We start from the raw sequence: 19,295 nt of genomic DNA, 5'->3' as shown, positions 1-19,295 counted from the left end.
TGATCTAGATCTTGTCATCAGGATTCTCGATCTTGAATCTCACAATGAAGTGTTTTGGTGGAAGGGGTGAGAGGATGGAGTCAGAGATCTCCTGTTTTACTGTGGTATATTCCCCCAGGTGGGCATTCCAGACTCTAGGATCTTACCATGTCTCCTTAAAATGCAGATATTAGTACATCATCTGTGTATTTTCAATGCTAACTAATTCTCTACCCCTATTGTTCAAAATTTGTTTCAGAAATAAGGTGTGGTATGTATGAAGCGTGGGATAGTCTGATGTGAGGTTACGACAGACTCATTAGTGCTACAGTGTGTTACCAAGGGAAACAGTAATTGAAATGGCCAGTTTTAAGAAGCTTTTTGGAGATGAACATGTCAGATAATAACTTGCTTTATTGTGATTAATGTGGCTGTTTCAGTAAATTTGAAAATGCCAGAATTCCCCTGTGCTAAGAGCTCTTTGCTAGGTGGGATCCTTGGCCCTTCTCCATTGCTGCTGGAGCACTTCCCTCTCCACCTCTGTCCCACGGAGCTGAGCTGCTCTGTGATCCAAGCAGTGTGTTATCATTTAGGGCTCTCACCAGCCCTCTCCAGACCATCCGTGCTCCATTTCCCTTCCCTCCCCGTCTCCTCTCCCGGGCACGCTGTGAATTGTGCAGCTGCGCGGAGCTCGGGCAGGGAAAACAGCACGAGGCAGGACTGGACAGGTGAAAGCAGAACTGCTCTCATTAGACTAAAAAAAACCCCAACCAAACCCCAAGCCTGGCCCTCAACCAACTTTTAGGATCAGAAAGGTGTTGAGCCATTTCCCAGTTTCAATCTGATTGGAGCCGAGCCTTGCAGACGCTTGGGAAGCTGGAGCTCCACTGCTGCTTAATTGCTTCTTGTTTTGAAGGATAATTAGGAACTTCACTTAAAAATAGTAACTTTAGTGTTCAGTCCATTAAATTTGTCACCAAGATAATTTCATTAGACTCCCAGCTGTTTTCTTATTGGAACTGTGAACTAAAAATAGGTGGAATTTCTGCTGTTGTGTGCAGAGGTCGGTACCTCCATTTCAGCTCTAACTTTCTCTAATGATGTGAAACATGTTTGTTTCCCTCAGAGCTTTCTTCTGGGCTGTATTTCAGAAGGTCCTGCTAATTATGCCAAAATTGTGCACTGTGGTTTTCTGATAAAGTCACATGGCTGTGAAGAATATGAAACTGATTTCCCTCAAGACAAGTGTTACAAATGAAAGATTGATGCCGCACCCAGTGCATTTTTCTTTTTCACCAGTCTGCAAGAGATGTTTGTAGTAGTTGAACAAATACCTTTTAAAAACAAACAAACACTAATGAACACAGGTTTGTTACTATTATTATGAGGGGTGTGATTTATTCCCTCAGTTCAGTTCTCATGAGCAGTGCCTTTGTTGTACATAATTGAAATCACAATGTAGATTGTGAGATAATGTGACAATTACCGTGTTTATATTGTGTGAAACACGGTGTTTTTTTGAAACAAACCTCTGTAATTACCAGAATCTGTACAAGCACATGCTGTTTTTATACATACATGGTTTACTGGGTGGATCAGGTTGTAATATCCATGTTTAAGCAGTGGTGCTTTTTTTAAGTTCTGAACTGTTTCACATTTATTCCTAACGTCCACATCGCAAGGCATCATAATGGATTCATGGTGGACATGCAGAAAGCTGAAACAGATTTTTTTCTGCAGTTAAGTCTCTCTGTGTACATGCATGGCAGTTTCCCTGCATACTTTCTTAGAAGTTGGATCAGACAGAAGGGGTCTGAGGCCATCTAGTCCCACCTCCCTGCTCAGCCAGGGTCCCCTCAAACACCTTACTCAGGGTTGTGTCCAGACAGCTTCTAAAAAGTTGCATTTTTTGACTGTGATGTTAGTCAAAGATTTTTTTTTTTTGCCTTGAGATACCTTTTGATTGTAACTCCACTGAGTAGCTGCAGTTTGTGCTGACAAAAATGAATGTAGGTAACAGGAGGAAGTTCTGCTGAAGAGCAGTGTGGGGCTTGTGGGGTTTTTTTAAAGGCTTGATGTTTGGAGCCACAACCAAGAAAGTCAGTGACCCAAATGTAAATTATATAGGCCTTAAGGTTTTTTTCCTTCCCCACTCTGTTATCTTTAAGCAAAGAAACCGAAAATCATAAGATATGTTAGTAAAACAGATCTCTCTAATGCAAGTGAGCTCATTCAAAGGAGGGAAATTTTCTTCCTTAATTAAAATGAAGGATATGCTTATCTGCAGAAGTACTCCAGCGATGTTCCCTCAAAACCTGTATTTAGATGCAGTGTGTAATTCTGGCATGGTTTATTAGCATCTCAGATCTTTTTTAATTTTCTCATCTGCTTGTTGGCAATCTGTTCCTTGGACTTCCTGTGCGTGTGCGTTCCTACAAAGCAGATAAGTGCAGTTTTACAAGCTGGAGCTAAACGTGGGTGGGATGGCGTGAGGGAAAAGCGCTGTTTTGAAAGCTCTGCACCTGTCACTAGTTTTGAGCATCACCATCCGTGCAGGGCAAGCCAGTGTGTGCAAGATGCTGCAAAAATCTCTTAGGCAGCAAAATGCAGAAGAAAAGCAGGAGTGGCTATATTTAGTAGCCGCTTATTATTAACTTCTGTGTAATGTACCAGTTGCTGTGCTCAGACACCTCTTTTTTGTGGTGAATCAATAATTTGCTGCTGAGGACAGGAAGTGGAGTTAAAGTACTGTTGTGTGATAAAAGCTGTGTTTCACATATGGTTATGGTGTTTATAGACTGTGTATGTATAAATAAGCACCTGATACGGGGTAGGTAATGTAGGAACACACCTCCCTTTCACCAGAACCTGTGAGTGTTCTCTGCAGACTTTCTCCTGACCCATCTGATCTGAGTCTCTTCCACCTTGAAGCTGTTGCTGCTGTTCTTAGTGTAAACCATGATCCGGAAGCTCTAATTATAGTAATGCAGAACAAATGGAAATCCTGGAATTGTCTCCAGCAGTCTGGAATCACATAGTTGCCAGTTGCAGGTATCAGAGCAATAGGTGAGCCAGCCCAGGATTGTTCTCCTGGAGCTGCCTCATGCCTCTGCTTCCCAGCACAGCTTTGAATTGCACATTTATTTCCAAATCTGCGGGCTGTGACTGATGGCCACTAAGTTTCAGGCATATATTTGAACCTAGACTGCAGTCTGAAGGGTGCTTTACATCATTTAGTGCTTCTTTAGACATTATAAGAGGCTTGCTGGGTTTATGTCTTTTTGCAAAATAACAGGCTTGGATATTGGGCAGCCAAAAGCCCCCAGCTGGGGCTTAACAAATGGTGATGTGGGGATAAGCACAATATTTGGGGAAGAGAATTACCATCTTAGACCCCTCCTCTTCTTTCCCACTGGAGCAATTATACCCTTGGTTTTTAGTGTCTTCTTAGTTCAGTTCTTCTCCTGAGACTGTTTAAATATTTCTTTCATGTAGAAGAGGAAATTTGTAATCTGTTAATGAGTAATTTAGGTTCAGGTTTTCATCCATTTGAGATGCAAACATGAGACACTGCCCTCTGCAGACAAAGAGATGGTGAAGATGTGCATGTCTTCTACTGGAATCACGGCTTTTAGTCATCCAGTGGATTTTGGAGATTTTTTTTGTAACTTCAGTGCATACCTTGGGCTCTTCACGTTGGCTTTCCCTTCCTTTGGATTCTGTGGTGTCTGGCTGTAACTGAGTGCACGAGGGTGGGGAGTTCACCCACTGGGGGTGCAAAAATGAGTTGTTATTCATAGCTCTGTGATAGTTTCTTTTCAGTGTAATAAACCACAAAAGTGTAAACCGGTGTCGCTGGAGTTTCACAATTAAGGCCCACTGAGATGAAGTTCTTCCCCACCTCCTGGTGCTTGTTTCATGCTCAATCCTTTGTCCTCCTTGCCCTCATCCCTGGAGGAAAGGTGGGACTGGAGTTAAGGTTTGCAGAGAACGTGGCAGGAGTTTAAATCGAGCAGTTTTGTCCAGGGTAGCTCAGCGCAGAGGTCCCCCAGCCTTGGCCAAAGGGTGGTTTGTGGTCAGGGCTCTGGCACAGCCTGGGAGCACAGAGAGCTGTGTGAGAGAGGGATGTGGGAGAAGATTCCCTGCCCAGGCTGTCCTTGGCCTCTGGAAAGTCTGCCAACAAGGAGGCCAGTGAGGATGCTGAAGGGTGGTGTGTCTGTGTCACCTCTGATACCTCCTGAATCTTAATTCAGGAATCTTAATCCAGTCTTCATTCTTGAGTATAAGGTTCAACCTCAAGATAGAACTGTGCCTTCTGCTGCTGAGGGCTTTTGGGGTTGTAATGCTGAAAACATTATGTTCTGTGAATGATACAATTAGTAATTATTTAGGTAATTACAACACTTTTATATAGGTAATAAATAGAGCCAGTAAAGCTGGTTCAAAAGAACTGATTCCACCTGAAGCAGCAGAACAACTTCCTCATTTTAACATTACAAAACAAGCTAATTAGAGAATATGGGATTTTAAGAGTTGTCCCAAAATTTTCCCATCTCTCACCCACAGCCCTCGCTCCAGTCCTGTCTGGATTCCGTGTTTTGCAGCACCTCACTGCTGCTCTGTGAGTCAGGGACTGCCATGGAAAACCTCCCTGAGCCGAAACCAGCGACGTGACTCTCGGCCGAGAGAGGAAACAGGCGGAGGTTGTGCCTTGTCAGGGATTTTACTTTTCCTGTGCACACTTCATTCTAAATTCTCTGTGACTCCAGCATTAAAAGTGCACAGCTTAGAAAATTCCACATGAAAAAACACATTTTGCAAGTGTTAGAGTATGTTTTGTAAATATAAAGTCTGTCCTACTGTGTTTTACAGACATTTGAATGACTTGAGCTTTTAGTACTATTTTAAGATCTTTTATAGCCAGCTGTGTCTTTTGAGAGGTGAGATTTAAAGTTCATATTTTTGTAATGATTTAAATTCTGCTTCAGAGTGAGTTGAGTCAAGTTAGGTCAGTTAGGGAAGAGAGGGGGAGAGCCAAAATATTTAAAAGATTCTAAAACGGCTTTTCATGCCACTGTTAAATTAGGGCTGTTTGTGAGTCTTTGTAAAGCCACATTATTCTGCGAGGTGTCCATTTTCATTGCAGGCTTCAAGGCACTAAAATAACCCAAATGCAGTTTGTGGAAACACTGCACAGTCAGTGGCTGTGTATTGATGTTGTCAGAGACACGTGAGTAAGCAAAGGTGGAGGGTCTATATTAGATTTTCCTTTTAAGAGAAGCAAAACATTCTGCAAAATGCAGAGCCATGAAACTGGATGACTGAAAGGTTTTTCACTGGGAATAAAAGAGGGCTGCACTATTCCAGAACCATGGTGACTCCTGTGAATGGCTTTTCCACAGAAATAGTGTGGTCACCTTTATTATTTACCTTTGATTTTGGCCTCAAGCTTGATTTCTTGCTCCTTTTATCTGCCTGAGTATAACGTGTGCCAGGGACAGACAAGCACTTAAACTTGACTTCTTCATTTTGTTGTATGGCAGAACACAGAACCAGGTATTTGCTTTTCACTGTAGCCAAAGATGAGTGTCCCTGTACTGCTCAAAATTCACAATATAAAATGCTGATTCAGCTGTGTATAATTGGCCTGGTTTAAAACTATATTTTTAAAATATTCCTGGTATTAAATTTAATGATCAAGCAAATGTTTTCAAGAAAAAGAAAAAAAATAATAACTGTATTATTACAACTCACTTCCAAATGAGAGGTGTGCTCTTTACAGATACTTTCAACTCCAGGTGCTAGCTTGTGCCTCTGCTTTTACAGAGGCCTGGAGTTGTTTTTGCTGAGTTGAAAGCAGAACGTTTAAACAAGAAGGAGGGGGGGAAGCCACATTCCTCTGAGGAAAGCAAAAGCTGAAATGTGAGCTGCTGTGAGGTGTGGGACTGTCAGCCCCAGCAGGTATTGACAGGTACTCGGTCCTGTGGAAACACCGAGGCCCTTCCAGCCCCTGCCCGCAGCGTCACGGGACAGAAATGAACATCAGAGTCAAAATTACTGCCTTTTTTTGCCAGAGAACCCAACTTCCTAAAGTACAGAACAAAAATCTCAGCTGGGATGGTGCCTAAGCAGACAAGATTCCAGCAATGGTTTTATACCTTACATCCAAAGATACACAAAGTATTTTTCTGAAGATCTTTGTACAAATGTATTTAAATAGGGAGATGAAGTCCTCCCTCACCACCCTGCTTGGAGCCCAGCTGAGGTTTGTCTTCCCATTGTTTTGGGCTCATCTGGGGCCTGATTCCTTCCCTGAGCTATCACAGCTTCCTTAATTCCTGAGGAAAACTCAGTCTTGGTTCAAAATTCCTTTTCTGTCATGTGAGTTCCCATCACCTAGCCTTGTCCCTAAAATTCCTGTTACAAATGATGTTGCCCATTTCTCCAGTAGTAATTGGGAAAGTGCCCTGTTCTGTGTTCCCACTGCTTAGGTTTACAAGCCACACACAAGCTGAAAAAATGTGGGAACTTTCTGAACCTTTATTTTATCTGGTTTTGCAGATAGCTCTGTTTCTTTAATTTAGGGAAACTAGTATGGAGTATTAAGGTTGTTAATTATTTTATCATCTGAATGCACTTTTATTAATATTTTAAATTGTTAACATAATTTAACAATTTATTTTTATTACTGATGTCATTAATTCTGTCATAATAATGCAGCTTTAAAATTATAGATACATGCTGGTGTTTATCAGCTGAAATCAATTCTACTGATTTGATGGCACTGGAGGGAGCTACAGACCATGAGGACAAGATTCATAAAAATACTTGGTTGAAACACAATGAAAGGATATCCCATTAGGTTCACCTGTTTTAATTGCTCAGAGCAGCCTTCAGTAGGGGACTTACACCTATAACATGCATAGGTTGTTGCCATATTAAAAATGGCATCTGAGATTGAAGGAAGCTTTCACATCCTTACTTGAAGTCAAATACAGGGAATTTCAAACATTCATATTCAAATTTCATCAAAAATTCTTCACTCTACATTTGACTTTAGTTAAACAGACTCCTTAGTCTAAGTTAACAGCAAATATTCTGAAACCTGAGAAGATCCTTATTGCACCTGATGGATTTAAATTAGATTGAAAATTATTAAATTTCAAATTTCTCTCCAAATTCAGTCCCCGCAGAACACAGGAGGGATGCAGTCAGTGATGCAGTTTTTGGTTTCTCCTGCAGTACATATACATACAGATCTGTGACTTTAGCTTACAATTAAAAAAGGTTTAAAACAGGAAAATCCCAGACCTTTTTAAGGGATACTTTTCCACCTGCCAGAAAACGGGGCATGACAAAAACCTGTATTAAAAACGCAGCTATTTAGGGGGAGCGGGTGGGAGAGGAGTTCACCTCTCCACACTGGGGTTGTCACTAGTCCAGCTTGTTGGTTTTTAGATAGTGAAGACTATGGAAACAATTTGCTGTTTTCTTACATGTTAGACTTCAGCTTTTAATTCCTTGTGTAAAATTAAAAGTTGTAGTCTTTAGTGTTCAGAGCTTTTGCTGAAATAACTGGTAAAAAAACCAAACTTGGTGAAGGACCTAGATTCTTTAAGATGATAATCTTTGAGAGTCACGGGAGGTCAAAATCATTTCCAGCATCAGGAAGAACGGAAATGAGGATAAGTAAAAATGAAGGCAGGCAAGCAAAATTGCTTTAAAGTGTAGAAAAGATAAAATATCCCATATCTAAAGCAATAGATTTCATAGTGTCTTGCAAGAAACAGGTTCATTTATTAGGCCCAAGTTTCTGGTTTGTATGGCCCTCCAAAATTCAAGAGGAAACCGAGGAGCAGCGAGCAAAGTGGAGTGAGAAGTTCTGTTGCATGAACATGTAATCGCTTCGCCTTTTCCCATGGTTTTTGTCTCCTTTTGCAGCCTTGTTAAGAGAGAAAAAAAAACCAGTTAATAGGGATTGCGCCATGTTCCTCCCCACTCCCTCATGCCCCGGGCTTGCCCTGGGATGGGATCGTGCTGTGGTGATCTCATGCACAGCGGTACCTTCCACTTGTGTTCCCAGCCAGGCCTGGGAGCCGCTGAAGTCATCTGGGCTGGGGTGAGGGCTGCTCAGAGCCGCTGGACACCCCCGGGCTCGGCCGGCCGGGGCAGCCTCGGGCGCGTGAGGTGCTTTAGTCAGTCTGGTTTGGGGTGCCGCCATGTGAAACACCTCCCTGCACGGCAAAGTGGGAGTGAGGGCAGCTGGAGGAGCCGCCGGTGCTCGGCCTGGGGTCGCGTTGGTTCTCCTGGGGGAGGCTGTGCAGGGCGGCTCCATGAGGGGGCTGGGAATGGGCGCGGGATCACGGCTTGGGGGTGCGGGGCCCTGCTCAGCACAGAGGAGCACAAATCCTCCTTAAGGATCATCCAGTCAAGGCAAGGAGTTCATGGCAGAGAGGAGCTGGGGATGCCATGGAAGCCCTTCCAATGAAGGACTGGAACATTGGCCAGGTATGGGTCATCCCATGTAGGGTTAGCTGCTCTAAAGCCCTCTCCCCTTCATCTTTCTCCCTAAATGATAAAGTTTGTCCCTTGTGTGAGGCAGAAAGGTTTATCTTGTAGTGATGAGTTGCTTTCTTGAGGAAGAAAAAAAGTAAAAAAATCTTTTCTATATGATTTAAATCAAAACTTGCAGCTGGTGATAGGCTCTTAGACTAACTTGGAGTATCTTTATAAAAACCAATAAATCCTGTAGTGCATATTTTAAAGTACATTATCCAAAATCCTTCTGTGCAAGCTGCTGTTCCTGAGGTATACATTGTTCAAATGGCAGGGGAGCAAACTGGATGTGGTGAAAGGCAGGGGGGAAGGGAGGGAAGTTTACATACAGCTTGAAGCCTGGGTGGAAGTAACTCTACAATTTTTAGCAATGAAAATATCCATGTAGGGCCCTAAAGGAATCCTGTGGGCTGATGGTGCAGTTTGCGTGGAGCGCGTGCACGGTGCCTTTTTGGCAGACAGAAGATATTTTACTGTAGCTTAATGCTTATTATAGTTGCAGTTTCTTGATCACCATCTGTAGTCTCTATTGGTTTTTGATAGAGCAACTTGGATTTTGTATTTTGGGAGTGGTGTTCTCTGTGTTATATCACGCTGACTTACTTCTTCCAATGTCTGTGAAATAACAGAGTCTCACAACTTCAGTCTGATTCCTGAGCTGCTGCTTTCCTATGCTGGAGAAAATATTGAATCTCCTCATTATACAAATGGCTTCTGTTGGGTAATATTGACAAATACACTGAATAACATTTTTGACATAACATTCTGTTCCCACACAGATAATTTGGATGTAATTGAATGGGTTGATCAAGAGTCTGTGCTAAAAATATGTTTTCTCACCCACTAAGTGGAAGGAAATGCTTGCTCCAGAGGCAGTTTGGTGGCATGGAGCTCTTGGGAAGTGGGATGGGATATGACTCTGGTTCTGTCCCATGCTGAGGGTCCAAAGGGATGATGCTGAGAGCAGCCCTGGCACAAGGATTTGGGAAACACGTCCCTCTCCAGGCTCCTGGAGGCACGGAGCAGCCTGAGGCTGATTTTAGCTGGAGCAAAGCGCTCCAGCCCGGGCAGGATCCCAGCCAGGATGCCTCAGACCCGCAGGAGCACTCCATGCACTTGAGCCAAAAACGTACAGAAATAGTTGTGGGGGGAAGATTTGAAGATCTCTTTTCTTTCCTTCTGTTTTTCCTTATTTTAATGGTCTCCTGGGCAAAGGGCTGCATTGTTACAGTTTCAAAAGCAGGGTGGTTGTGCTGCAGACGGGTGGGGAAAAGAAAGAAAAATAGACCTTAGAGAAAGGCTGGCTGTTTAGTATGCAATAAAGCGACTTTTATACCTCTCCCAATCTCCTATCAAATAAATCTCGTGCTAACAAGCAATCAAACCCGTTTCCCTGCCCTGCTCTGCACAGCCTGAGCCACATTGTACCTTTCCAGCCTTTGAAACTGCCTGTGCCTATTTTTATTTGTCAGGCCGGGGCTGGGCTGGCCCCATTCCAGATGTGTCTCACAAGATTTGGTGCTGATGAGCTATTTATAGCCCTGTGGTTCCATTGTCATGGCAACCGTGCTAGAGGCCAAGGCGGCTGGGAGCTATTTCTGGACTTGTGCTGTAATGTAAAACTGATTGGGAAAGTTAGTGCATCCTCTAAGCCAGACTAACTTTAGACAGGCAGAGAGGGGAGGGGGGGAAGAGACAACTACAACCTCTTTAAATAGATTTTTCTGTTTTCCCTACCTTTTCCCCATTTCCCTTTTCGAGCGCCGGCAGTTTTTGAAGGGCTGGTTTGCCTTCTGCTGGGTTTGTCTGAAATTCATTCATGCCTCCCGGCGGGTTACGCTGCTTTAATTAGGCAGTTTGGGAAGCCGGGTTCGTAACCAGCCTCGTTTTTAGGGCAAGGTTTGAACTTCACAGAAACACAAAACTAAAGGGGGCTTTGCTGGTTTTTTTGCGGTAGTTGCAGTTCTTTGTACCCCATAGTTTAAATACTCTATTTTTTGTGTGTGCTTCATGTTCTCCACGCCATATAAGGAACTGTAACCTTGATTACCACAAGATGATTCCAAATATATGGAGTCATACTTTTCAGCTTTCTCATTATTTGCTTCAAAATTAGACCCATGGTGCCCCTCCGCCTCCAAGTGGTTGGAATGCTCGAGGTTCTTCTGGAATTACAGCTGGGGCCGCTCTCAAAATCACTTTTCTGGGATATGTACGCATTGGTACCATCTATAATTAAATTCTGAACTTTAGACTATTTGTAAACCTTGCTGTGCGACTTACAGTTTCAATAAGGGAATCATAATAAGCCTTTGACTTGAAACTGGAAATCAAAAAAGTGTTTGCAACTCCTTGGGAAAGTTTTCTGGAGTCAGCTTTTGGTTTACTTCTTTTCACGTCTTAGGCTGCATTTCGAGGTTCATTTCCAACATAAATCTGGTTTTCAATGGGATCCTTATGTCGAGGACTGACATGGAGAATGTTGGTACAGGAACATCGTATATGAGATGTTTTTAGATGCAATGTGGTGCTCTCCTAATTATAGCAATAATACTTGGTACAGTACCGTCCCTGTGTGCCTGTCTATAAAGGTTTTTTCTCTTTCCTAATTGTAAAGTTAAAGTAATTACAAAGGTTTTGGAATTTATTTTCTCTCTCCTTATCTAGTTTTGTTTAGGCAGAAAAAAGAGCTGTGCCTTTTTGAGCATTTTTAATTTTCCAGTAATATTTGTGGCACATTTTCAGCAACCACCTCAGCAGTAAAAGCTCCCCCTTTGCAAATAATAGAAAACAGCAGTATATCTGTAAAAAGGAAACAATCAAAATCTACTGATGTCCCAACTTTGATTTTTAACTTATATTTGAGGAAAAACCAGACAAGTTTGGTTTCACATGCTGTCCATGTTTGTAGGACACTATAAATACCAGCAGATTGAACATTTGCTTGTTTTATTTGCATCATTCCCGTAACTTTGCCTGCTGTTCTGTTCCTCTTGCAAAATAAATGAGCTGAAATCTCTATCACCAGTTTAAGGAATAGGATTCCCTCTCCCCACCCCTGCTTGCTTTGAGCAGCACAAAGGGACAGAGTTGAGGGACAGTCAATTTGTTCACACAGAAATACCCTTTTAAAAGGGAGTTTTATATCTTCATACTCATCCTATGTCTCTGGCTCAGCATAGACAGCATAGCTGAAGAAAGAATTTACCAAATAGTTAACTGCAGAGCTTTTAGAAAGCTTTGCTGAATAACATAAAGGATTATGGAAAGGACTAAAAAAGCAGGGAATCAGAAGTAAAGCGGGGTCTGTTCTGGAAAAAAAAAAAAAAAGCACTCTTTTTTACAATAAACACTGTTAATGTTGAGTTAAATTTCAGCTTAAAACTACTTTAAGTAGTATTTTGTAGTTCTGATAGGGTGTAAATAAATAAAAATCCGCTGGGCATTTGCACAGTTTGGTCTTAAGAGTGATCAGTAAAAAATATTAATTTCTTGCTGATCATAAAAACCTGAATTGGAAAGGCTGTTTTAGAGGTGATATGGGGAAATGCCAGTGTAATTCTGAGTAAAATCTTGCTAATTCTTAGTAATATTCTGGTGGGTTCTTAGTTACATCTTGGTAGAAACACATGACTCAGTGGAAATGAAAAATCATTTCCACTGACTCAAGGGACTTGGGGCAATTAACTACTCAGTGTGCCTGCCTTTAAAATAGGGTTAATGCCATGTGTGCATTTTGGGGTGTGATGGTGGAGGCAGGAAACGCAGCCTCGATGAAGGCAGGCAGGAGCTGGAAGTGTAGTTTACTGTCTGTAAAATACCTCGAGGCTTTCAGAGGCAAGGAACTTCAAAAATACAGAGTTTAAGTGCCACTGTTGAGGCTTATAAGCAAACGTTTTCTTTAGTTAGGGTTGAAATCTTGATTTCATGAAGTATCTTGCTGACACTGAAGATGAGTTCTTACTGTGTCTTTTAAGGGAGACGTTTTTTATACAAATTTCAAGTTATGACTTGACCAGAAAAAAAACTCTGGAAATAAAGCTCTTCAAATATAGGTGTGTTGTCAGTTTGAAGGCATCTTCCCAGCGTTGTCCTAGGCTGAAAACAAAAGCTCTTCTTCACAAAGCAGGAAAAAAAATGTAATTCCTGTCTGCCAACCATTTTGTCAGTTGATAGAGGGTAACATTTCAATTGCTGTTTATTGAGAAGGCTGTCAGGAAATGCTCGAGGAAGGGCAGCCTGAGTTCCCCTCCCGTGCTGCCCCAGCCAGTGGAGCTGTGCTGGTTCTGAGGTAGAAGGTTTCGTGTGTTACACACCTTTCCAGCAGGGAAAACAAGCTGCAGTTCTTTGTCTGGCAGCAGCACTGTTCATTCAGGAAATTCCCTCCTCATAGGGATAAAGCAGCTCTCTCTGGATGAAAGAACTCCAGAATAATTCAGGTACTGGCATACATCTTCGTCTGAAAACTGGGACATGGTTTGGACATAATAGATTTTAGTTAAAACTTGGAAAGAATTGAGGATACATGTATAGCTTAATTACTTAGACCTGCTGGAGCTGAGAAAAGGCTCTGTGTAGCTCTCTCTGTGAATCTGCCTCCTGAGTGCACCCTTCAAATTAAAGACACTTTATCACGAAGGTCTGCTTGGAACACTTCATGTGTGGTTTTCCTTCCCTAAGCCAAAAAAAGGCATACAAAAATGCAGCATATTTTTTTTATTTCAGATTGTTTTAATTTTTTGTTAATACCTTTCATTTTAATATCAGAGATACAACCGGTGCTGACCTAGAGATGCTTCCTCTCACTGTTGCTGACTACAAATAACCTGGAGTCTTTTGAGGTTTTTTTTGTTAGCGTGTGTCAGAGCAGTATCAATGTTTTATAACACAGGCAAAAGAGCCTCTTACTACGTGACAGAATTTTGCAGAGCAGTAGCTGATCCTGTTATTTAGTCATGTCCAGAATGTTGCCCAAAGTGAGAATTGGCAGCAATGCTGAATGAATTATTTGCTTTCTGGAAAATAGCTTTTCCATATAATCTCTGGGAAGATTTTACAGAACAAAAAAAACACTAACTTTGTAACTTGGTTCAAGGCTTGCTCGCAGTATAAAATTTGGTTTTGTGGTTTGACAGTTTTATGTGAATTATTTCATCAAGGTCACTTCTATTTCTCCCTGTAAGTTCACTGCTGACACAGTAGATGGTGGGCACGTCTCCAGGAGGCTTAGAACAATCTCTCACAGCAGTGAATTCGGCACACAAAGTTGTACTCGAGTGGCCTCACTTATGTTTTGGGTAGGGCATAGCAAGAATTAAAAATAGAAATTAATGATGGTGAATTTGTGTTTATTTTTAATTGGGCTTTGTTCTCATCTGACTGGATTATTTAATTTACTGGATAAATTATTAGGTTTTGACTAAGACTGACTGAGAAGTCTCTGAACACAGTGTATTGATCTTTTATGAACTCTCCTGCTCCCGCTGTTGCTCCTTAATTTAGGTGTATCAGAGGGGATCAAATTTCTGCTCCCCTTTTCTCCTGACATTTATTTTTACATTGACCAACCAAAAGAACAATCCCCTTTCTTTACATGTGAGCAAAAAATCAAACTGTTTTTTAATGCCTTTAGCCATTTCTAAAGCTGCTGGAGCAAAGTTTGATGAGAGGCACAGGGGGAAATCTTCATCGAATATCTCGCTGTGCTCCTTTTTCCCTAAAATGCCCTGGAAGCAGGAGGGGTTTTCTGGTGGCTGTCACATAGTGAAAGACTTCCTTCTCCAAGGAGCATTGTTAGGAGTATCAGATGTTGCTGAATGTTGGAGCTTGTTTTGGGGGGAAGAAGAAATGTTTATTCCATTTGAAGTTGTTTTACCTGGCATGAGCATTGCTGTTGGAATTCATCTCAAGTACAGTACTACTGCTCCTATGTGGCTGATGTTTTTCAAGGAAATCATAGGCCTAAAAATAGTCTGCATAAACAACTGTAAGAGGTTTGTACTTTCAGTTCCAGGTTTTAGCAATATCTTGTTGTTATTTTCTAATTTTCAGTTTCCAAAATCCATTAAGCTGATTAACAGAGTGTTTAAAAATAAAACAAAACTAAATTTAAAAAAAAACAAAAACCAATCCAAACACAAAACAAAACCAAAGTCCCACCTCTTGTGGAATCCAGCATAAAATGTTCTGCTTGGATAAATTCATACAGAAAGGCTGGGTGATTGCAGTAATCACCTTTGTATCTTGATGAACATGTTCTGTTCGGAACATTTTTCAAGCATCCTCCAACTTGTGAAATTGCCATGTGATTCTGAAACTGCTCTGAGGGGAGAGGATGGGGTGGAAACATTCGTGCTACTTGGAACTCACGGCTGTTGTGCATATTTAACATCCTCTGTGTACTGAACAGAGAGTTTTATTTCTTCCCTTTGGATTTGTAAAAAAAAAAAAAAGAGAGAAAAAAATTACTTAACAGCTTGGAAGATACGAAGAAAAAATCCAGCTTTGCAAATTGCAGAGCATAGTTTGTCACCACTTTATCCTTATGTGTCTGTGGCCATGTCACGTTCAGTGATGGAAATTGATCTTTGCACTTTGTTTCACGTGTTTTTGTAGCGTGTTAACTTAAAATATACTTTAATATGTTTAAAATTCTGTAATTTAGTCTAAACAAAAATTAATTTTCACGTGTCTCTGAAGCAAGATCATCTAGTTCCTGGTGAAAAGGGCATTGCACTGAAGCAGTTGTCAAAAGACAGAATATTTTTTTTCCCCATTTCCCTGTTCATTAGGTGTTTTAGGAAGTCATTTGGGGCTGAAGCTGGGGCTGAGTCGTGTGGTGGCTTTACTGGGACCTTTTTGGGTTTTTGATTGGTGAATCTGATCCCTTTTCCCCCGCTGAAGCTGTGACTGTTGTTAGTGCACATTAAAGGAGGCAGAGAAAACTCGCCTTGCCTTTGTGATTTCTGCTTCAGAGAGAAAACAATTCATGCAGAGGAATTTCAAAGGCAGCTCAAAGCCTATTGCTTTAAAGGCTGATTAATCATTAATGTTAAGGGTAAGGGCACTGCTGAAGTGGAAGGGGCTGAGCAAGGGGGCACCTGGCCGAGGACCTGGTGTTGTGCAGTGGGACTGGGGGCAAAAGCCATAAATCTGCATTCTGAGCTGCTGGTTTGCCACCACAATAAAGCAGAACTAACTAATTCCTTGAGATTTTTGCTCTCTAAATTGAAGTGAAAGATAATTATGAGGTTATAGTTAATTGGTAAAAAAAAAAATAATACTCCAGAGTATAATCTGTAGGTAATGCCTAATGAATTTGAACAAAATATCTCTCTTATTACCCATTTAGCTAACTACTGCTGCTGCTCCAGAAAGTAACTGAAACACTGATACAGCAGCTGACAGAAAAATCAGTGTCCCCTCTCACTTAAACTTGTACTGAAATGGGTTTAGTGCTTTCATTTATCTAAAGAACTATAGAGATGATAAGTTGTTTGAAAACACTCATTTTACTTTCAGGGGAAAGTACATGTGGGCAATTTGCTTGAGTCACTGCTTTACCGTTAATAGTAGCAGGTTCTATCGTAGGATCCGGGTGAATAAATGACCCAAATTAAACTCCCGGTGTGTTTGTGGAGGAAGGAGCCGGCGGGAGGGGCTGGAATGAGATTCCCAGATGGATTAATTAAACTGATCTCAGCCCTCTGCCGGCTGCTGCTGGGAATGCTCGTCCTCAGGACAAGAACCCAAATTGAGCCATTTCAGTGTGTGATTTTTCATCATTTTGTGAGCCTGGGAGCATTAAAATACACCAGAATTTACCTGGAAACTCTCAGTTACTAAAGCATCAGGAAGTTTGTCTGATTTGAGAGTAACGAATTTCTCTTTTTTCTTTCTTCTCCCCAGTTTTCTAGACAAGATTGACATAGTCAAACAGAACGAGTACACCCCGTCTGACCAGGTATGTGGAGCTTTGTGAGGAAATGACACAATTTATCTGCCCCTTCATCTTTGGGGGGAATTAATTCATTTTCTAATTGCCATTTCAGGCATTGCCATGCACTGTACACATTTAGTATTCCAGTAAAAATGGCTTTGTCCTTTGGATTATGTTTATACACATAAATGATGTACAAGGTTACATCACTGACAAGATTTCCATCATGCTTCTGTGACATTGAACACTCTATACTGTTGCCTGGTGTTGTAATACAGCATGGGAAAAAAGGGGTTTATTTCCATTGCTGAATATATGGAAACTCACCAAGTATCAGTGTTGAATCAATGCATTTCCCTTTATGCTTTAGGATCTTCTCAGATGCAGAGTTTTGACATCAGGAATTTTTGAAACCAAGTTTCAGGTGGATAAAGTAAATTTTCAGTAAGTATAATGGTTTCTTTTTATGTTTTTACATTTTTTTAATACAACACAGACAAATATCAAGGTAAACTGGGAGGACAGCCTACCATATATTCATTGAGCCTACTGTATTTCTCAAGTATCAATGTTTAATAGAAAGGAAGTATTTCATGATTTTTTGATTTAGTAGTCTGGCTTGAAAATGGAATGCAAATTGATGTGCAATTTCTGCTTTATTTTAAATCACAAAGAACAAAATGTTTTAAATCCATTTTCTCTGCATGCATGTGCTTATGGACTGTTTACCTGTTCGGGTTCTTGTAATCCAAGATTAACTTTTGTGACACAGAAGTCCTCAAGTTTCTTACCTTTTCTGTTTGCATGCAGATACAAACAAAAAACTCAGCACAAAATGATTCTGACTGACTGGGTTTATGTTTTTTCCTCAGTATGTTTGATGTTGGAGGGCAACGAGATGAACGCCGAAAATGGATCCAGTGTTTTAATGGTAGGATTAGAATTTCTCTTGGCTTTATAAAACAGTTCTCTGCAGAGCTGTAGTGCCTAATGTTAATTTTCTCAACTGTGAAATCCATCATCTTTCCATGTAGATTTAGATTAGGAATTATCTAACAGTCACACAGGATTAAGTTTTTCTTGACCAGTAAGCTCCTGTAACTACATAGAACATCTTCAAGGAGAATGTAGGTGGAGAGGAATTTGAGTTTGATAGCTTCAGCTTGTCCGTTTTTTTTGCTTCCCTCTCTTAACTAGGTATTTTTGGAGGTGGCTTTGTGCATTATTTGCCAGCTGTGAGTGTAAATTCCAAGCCATGTTCTGTCCTTCGTGTGCAGATTTACAATGGATGTGTCTGTGCAAAATACAAAATATAGAATAATTATTACATGCATAAAATCAGATTATCACATTTTTGTGTATAATTGCAGCCACTTGGCTCTGTTGTGGTGGTTCTTTCTGAATCAGCACTGACCCAGTAATGCAGAATGAGGTTGTAGGGAGCATGTGTTTGGTTAGACATATCTGGTGAGAGCTGGAGTCTTTTAACAGCAGTGTCCCCATGAGTTCAGGTCAGGTTTAATTCCCACATGACTGAAATTAGGCAGTTCTGTGTCTGTCCTGAAGTGTGACAGGTACCTTCACTGCAGCTCTTTGTTTTATCTGTATCTTTAGATGACAAACCTTTCTGTTTAAGAAAACAGGTTTTCTTAAACCTAGACTTGGTGAAAATATTTTTCTTCATTGTTGATTGGACAAAATAGCAATGAAGTTACACAAAAAAAAGTCACCTTTTTGTAGAAAAGTTACAATGAGATCCTAGAGAATAAATAAAGCAGAATGCACCTTGAAATTCATGGTGCATTGCTCCAGTTCCTGTCACAGAATCACCTGGACTGTGTGTGTGTGTGTGTGGAAGGACAGTGCAATATTTTCTTCTGTATTTGTAACAGATTTGTTTGGGTTTTACCTCTGCTCCTTCCTTTTCCTGTTACCCCATGGTGTGACTCATCTGTTCTGCTGCTGGTGCCGAGGTAGATGAGCCTGGAAGTCAGTGTGGGGACTGGAGCAGCACAGGGATCCAGATCCTGTGATCCTGGAAGAGATGGGGCTCTAAGCAGTAAAACCCACTACAGGGACCAGAGCAGTTGACCATGAATTTACTGCAGTCTGCTGTTCTTATCACACAAATCAAAAGTGCTGTTTGTCCTGAGGTTTTCCCCCAAGGACCTCTCTGTCCTTTCCTGATAGCTCACAGTTGTTTCCAATTTTCTTTACACATTTTAAATCTTCTTTTAATTCTCCTCTTGGCTTTCTTCAGTTTCTCTCGCTTCAGTTCCTTTCTTTCCTACATTTTTTGTCATTCTGTCAGCTTCTGTTTTGGGGCCTGCCTTGACTGTCTTCCATGGTTTCTTCACTTTCTTTTTTGGTTCCTGGTACTTAAAAAGCTGTCAGCGGCAGCATCCCAGCCTGTTCTCTGCAGGGAGCTGAAAGTCTGTCAGCTTCTTACTGAACTTCATGATTCATGGATATTTCTTCTGAGGTTTGCATTAACTGAAGGATATTTCTTGGTTTAGATGTGACTGCTATCATATTTGTGGTGGCGAGCAGTAGCTACAACATGGTGATACGAGAGGACAATCAGACCAATCGGCTGCAGGAAGCACTAAACCTCTTCAAGAGTATCTGGAACAACAGGTCTGTGAAAGGCTCTTATCACTGAGGTTACTGGTCCTGTCTCACCCTGCAGTCACCACTCAGATGGGCCTGCCTGGGGCAGAGTTCATTTTCTCCCTAACAGCTCATAGAGTGTCATGGTTTGGGTTTTGCCCAAAACAATGCTGGTAACACACTAATGCTGCTGAGCAGCGTGTGCAGAGCA

The 19,295-nt window shown here is 41.3% G+C and overlaps 1 protein-coding gene across 1 annotated transcript in view; it reads left to right on the top strand.

Moving 5' to 3' along the window:
* GNAS (GNAS complex locus) overlaps window positions 1–19,295 on the top strand; it is a gene marked incomplete at its 5' end in the record, with an annotated part of 83,027 nt that overhangs the window by 55,289 nt on the left and 8,443 nt on the right. The window contains 4 exons of the mRNA XM_015647538.3: window positions 16,444–16,498; window positions 16,845–16,918; window positions 17,347–17,405; window positions 18,991–19,111. Coding sequence (XP_015503024.2) covers window positions 16,444–16,498; window positions 16,845–16,918; window positions 17,347–17,405; window positions 18,991–19,111 — 309 coding nt within the window. The remainder of the gene's footprint in view (window positions 1–16,443; window positions 16,499–16,844; window positions 16,919–17,346; window positions 17,406–18,990; window positions 19,112–19,295) is intronic.

Source organism: Parus major, chromosome 20 (genome assembly GCF_001522545.3).
Source record: "Parus major isolate Abel chromosome 20, Parus_major1.1, whole genome shotgun sequence".
Taxonomy (NCBI): Eukaryota; Metazoa; Chordata; class Aves; order Passeriformes; family Paridae; genus Parus; species Parus major.
The sequence above is the reverse complement of the archived record's forward strand: the minus strand, read 5'-3'. Positions and strand labels throughout refer to the sequence as shown.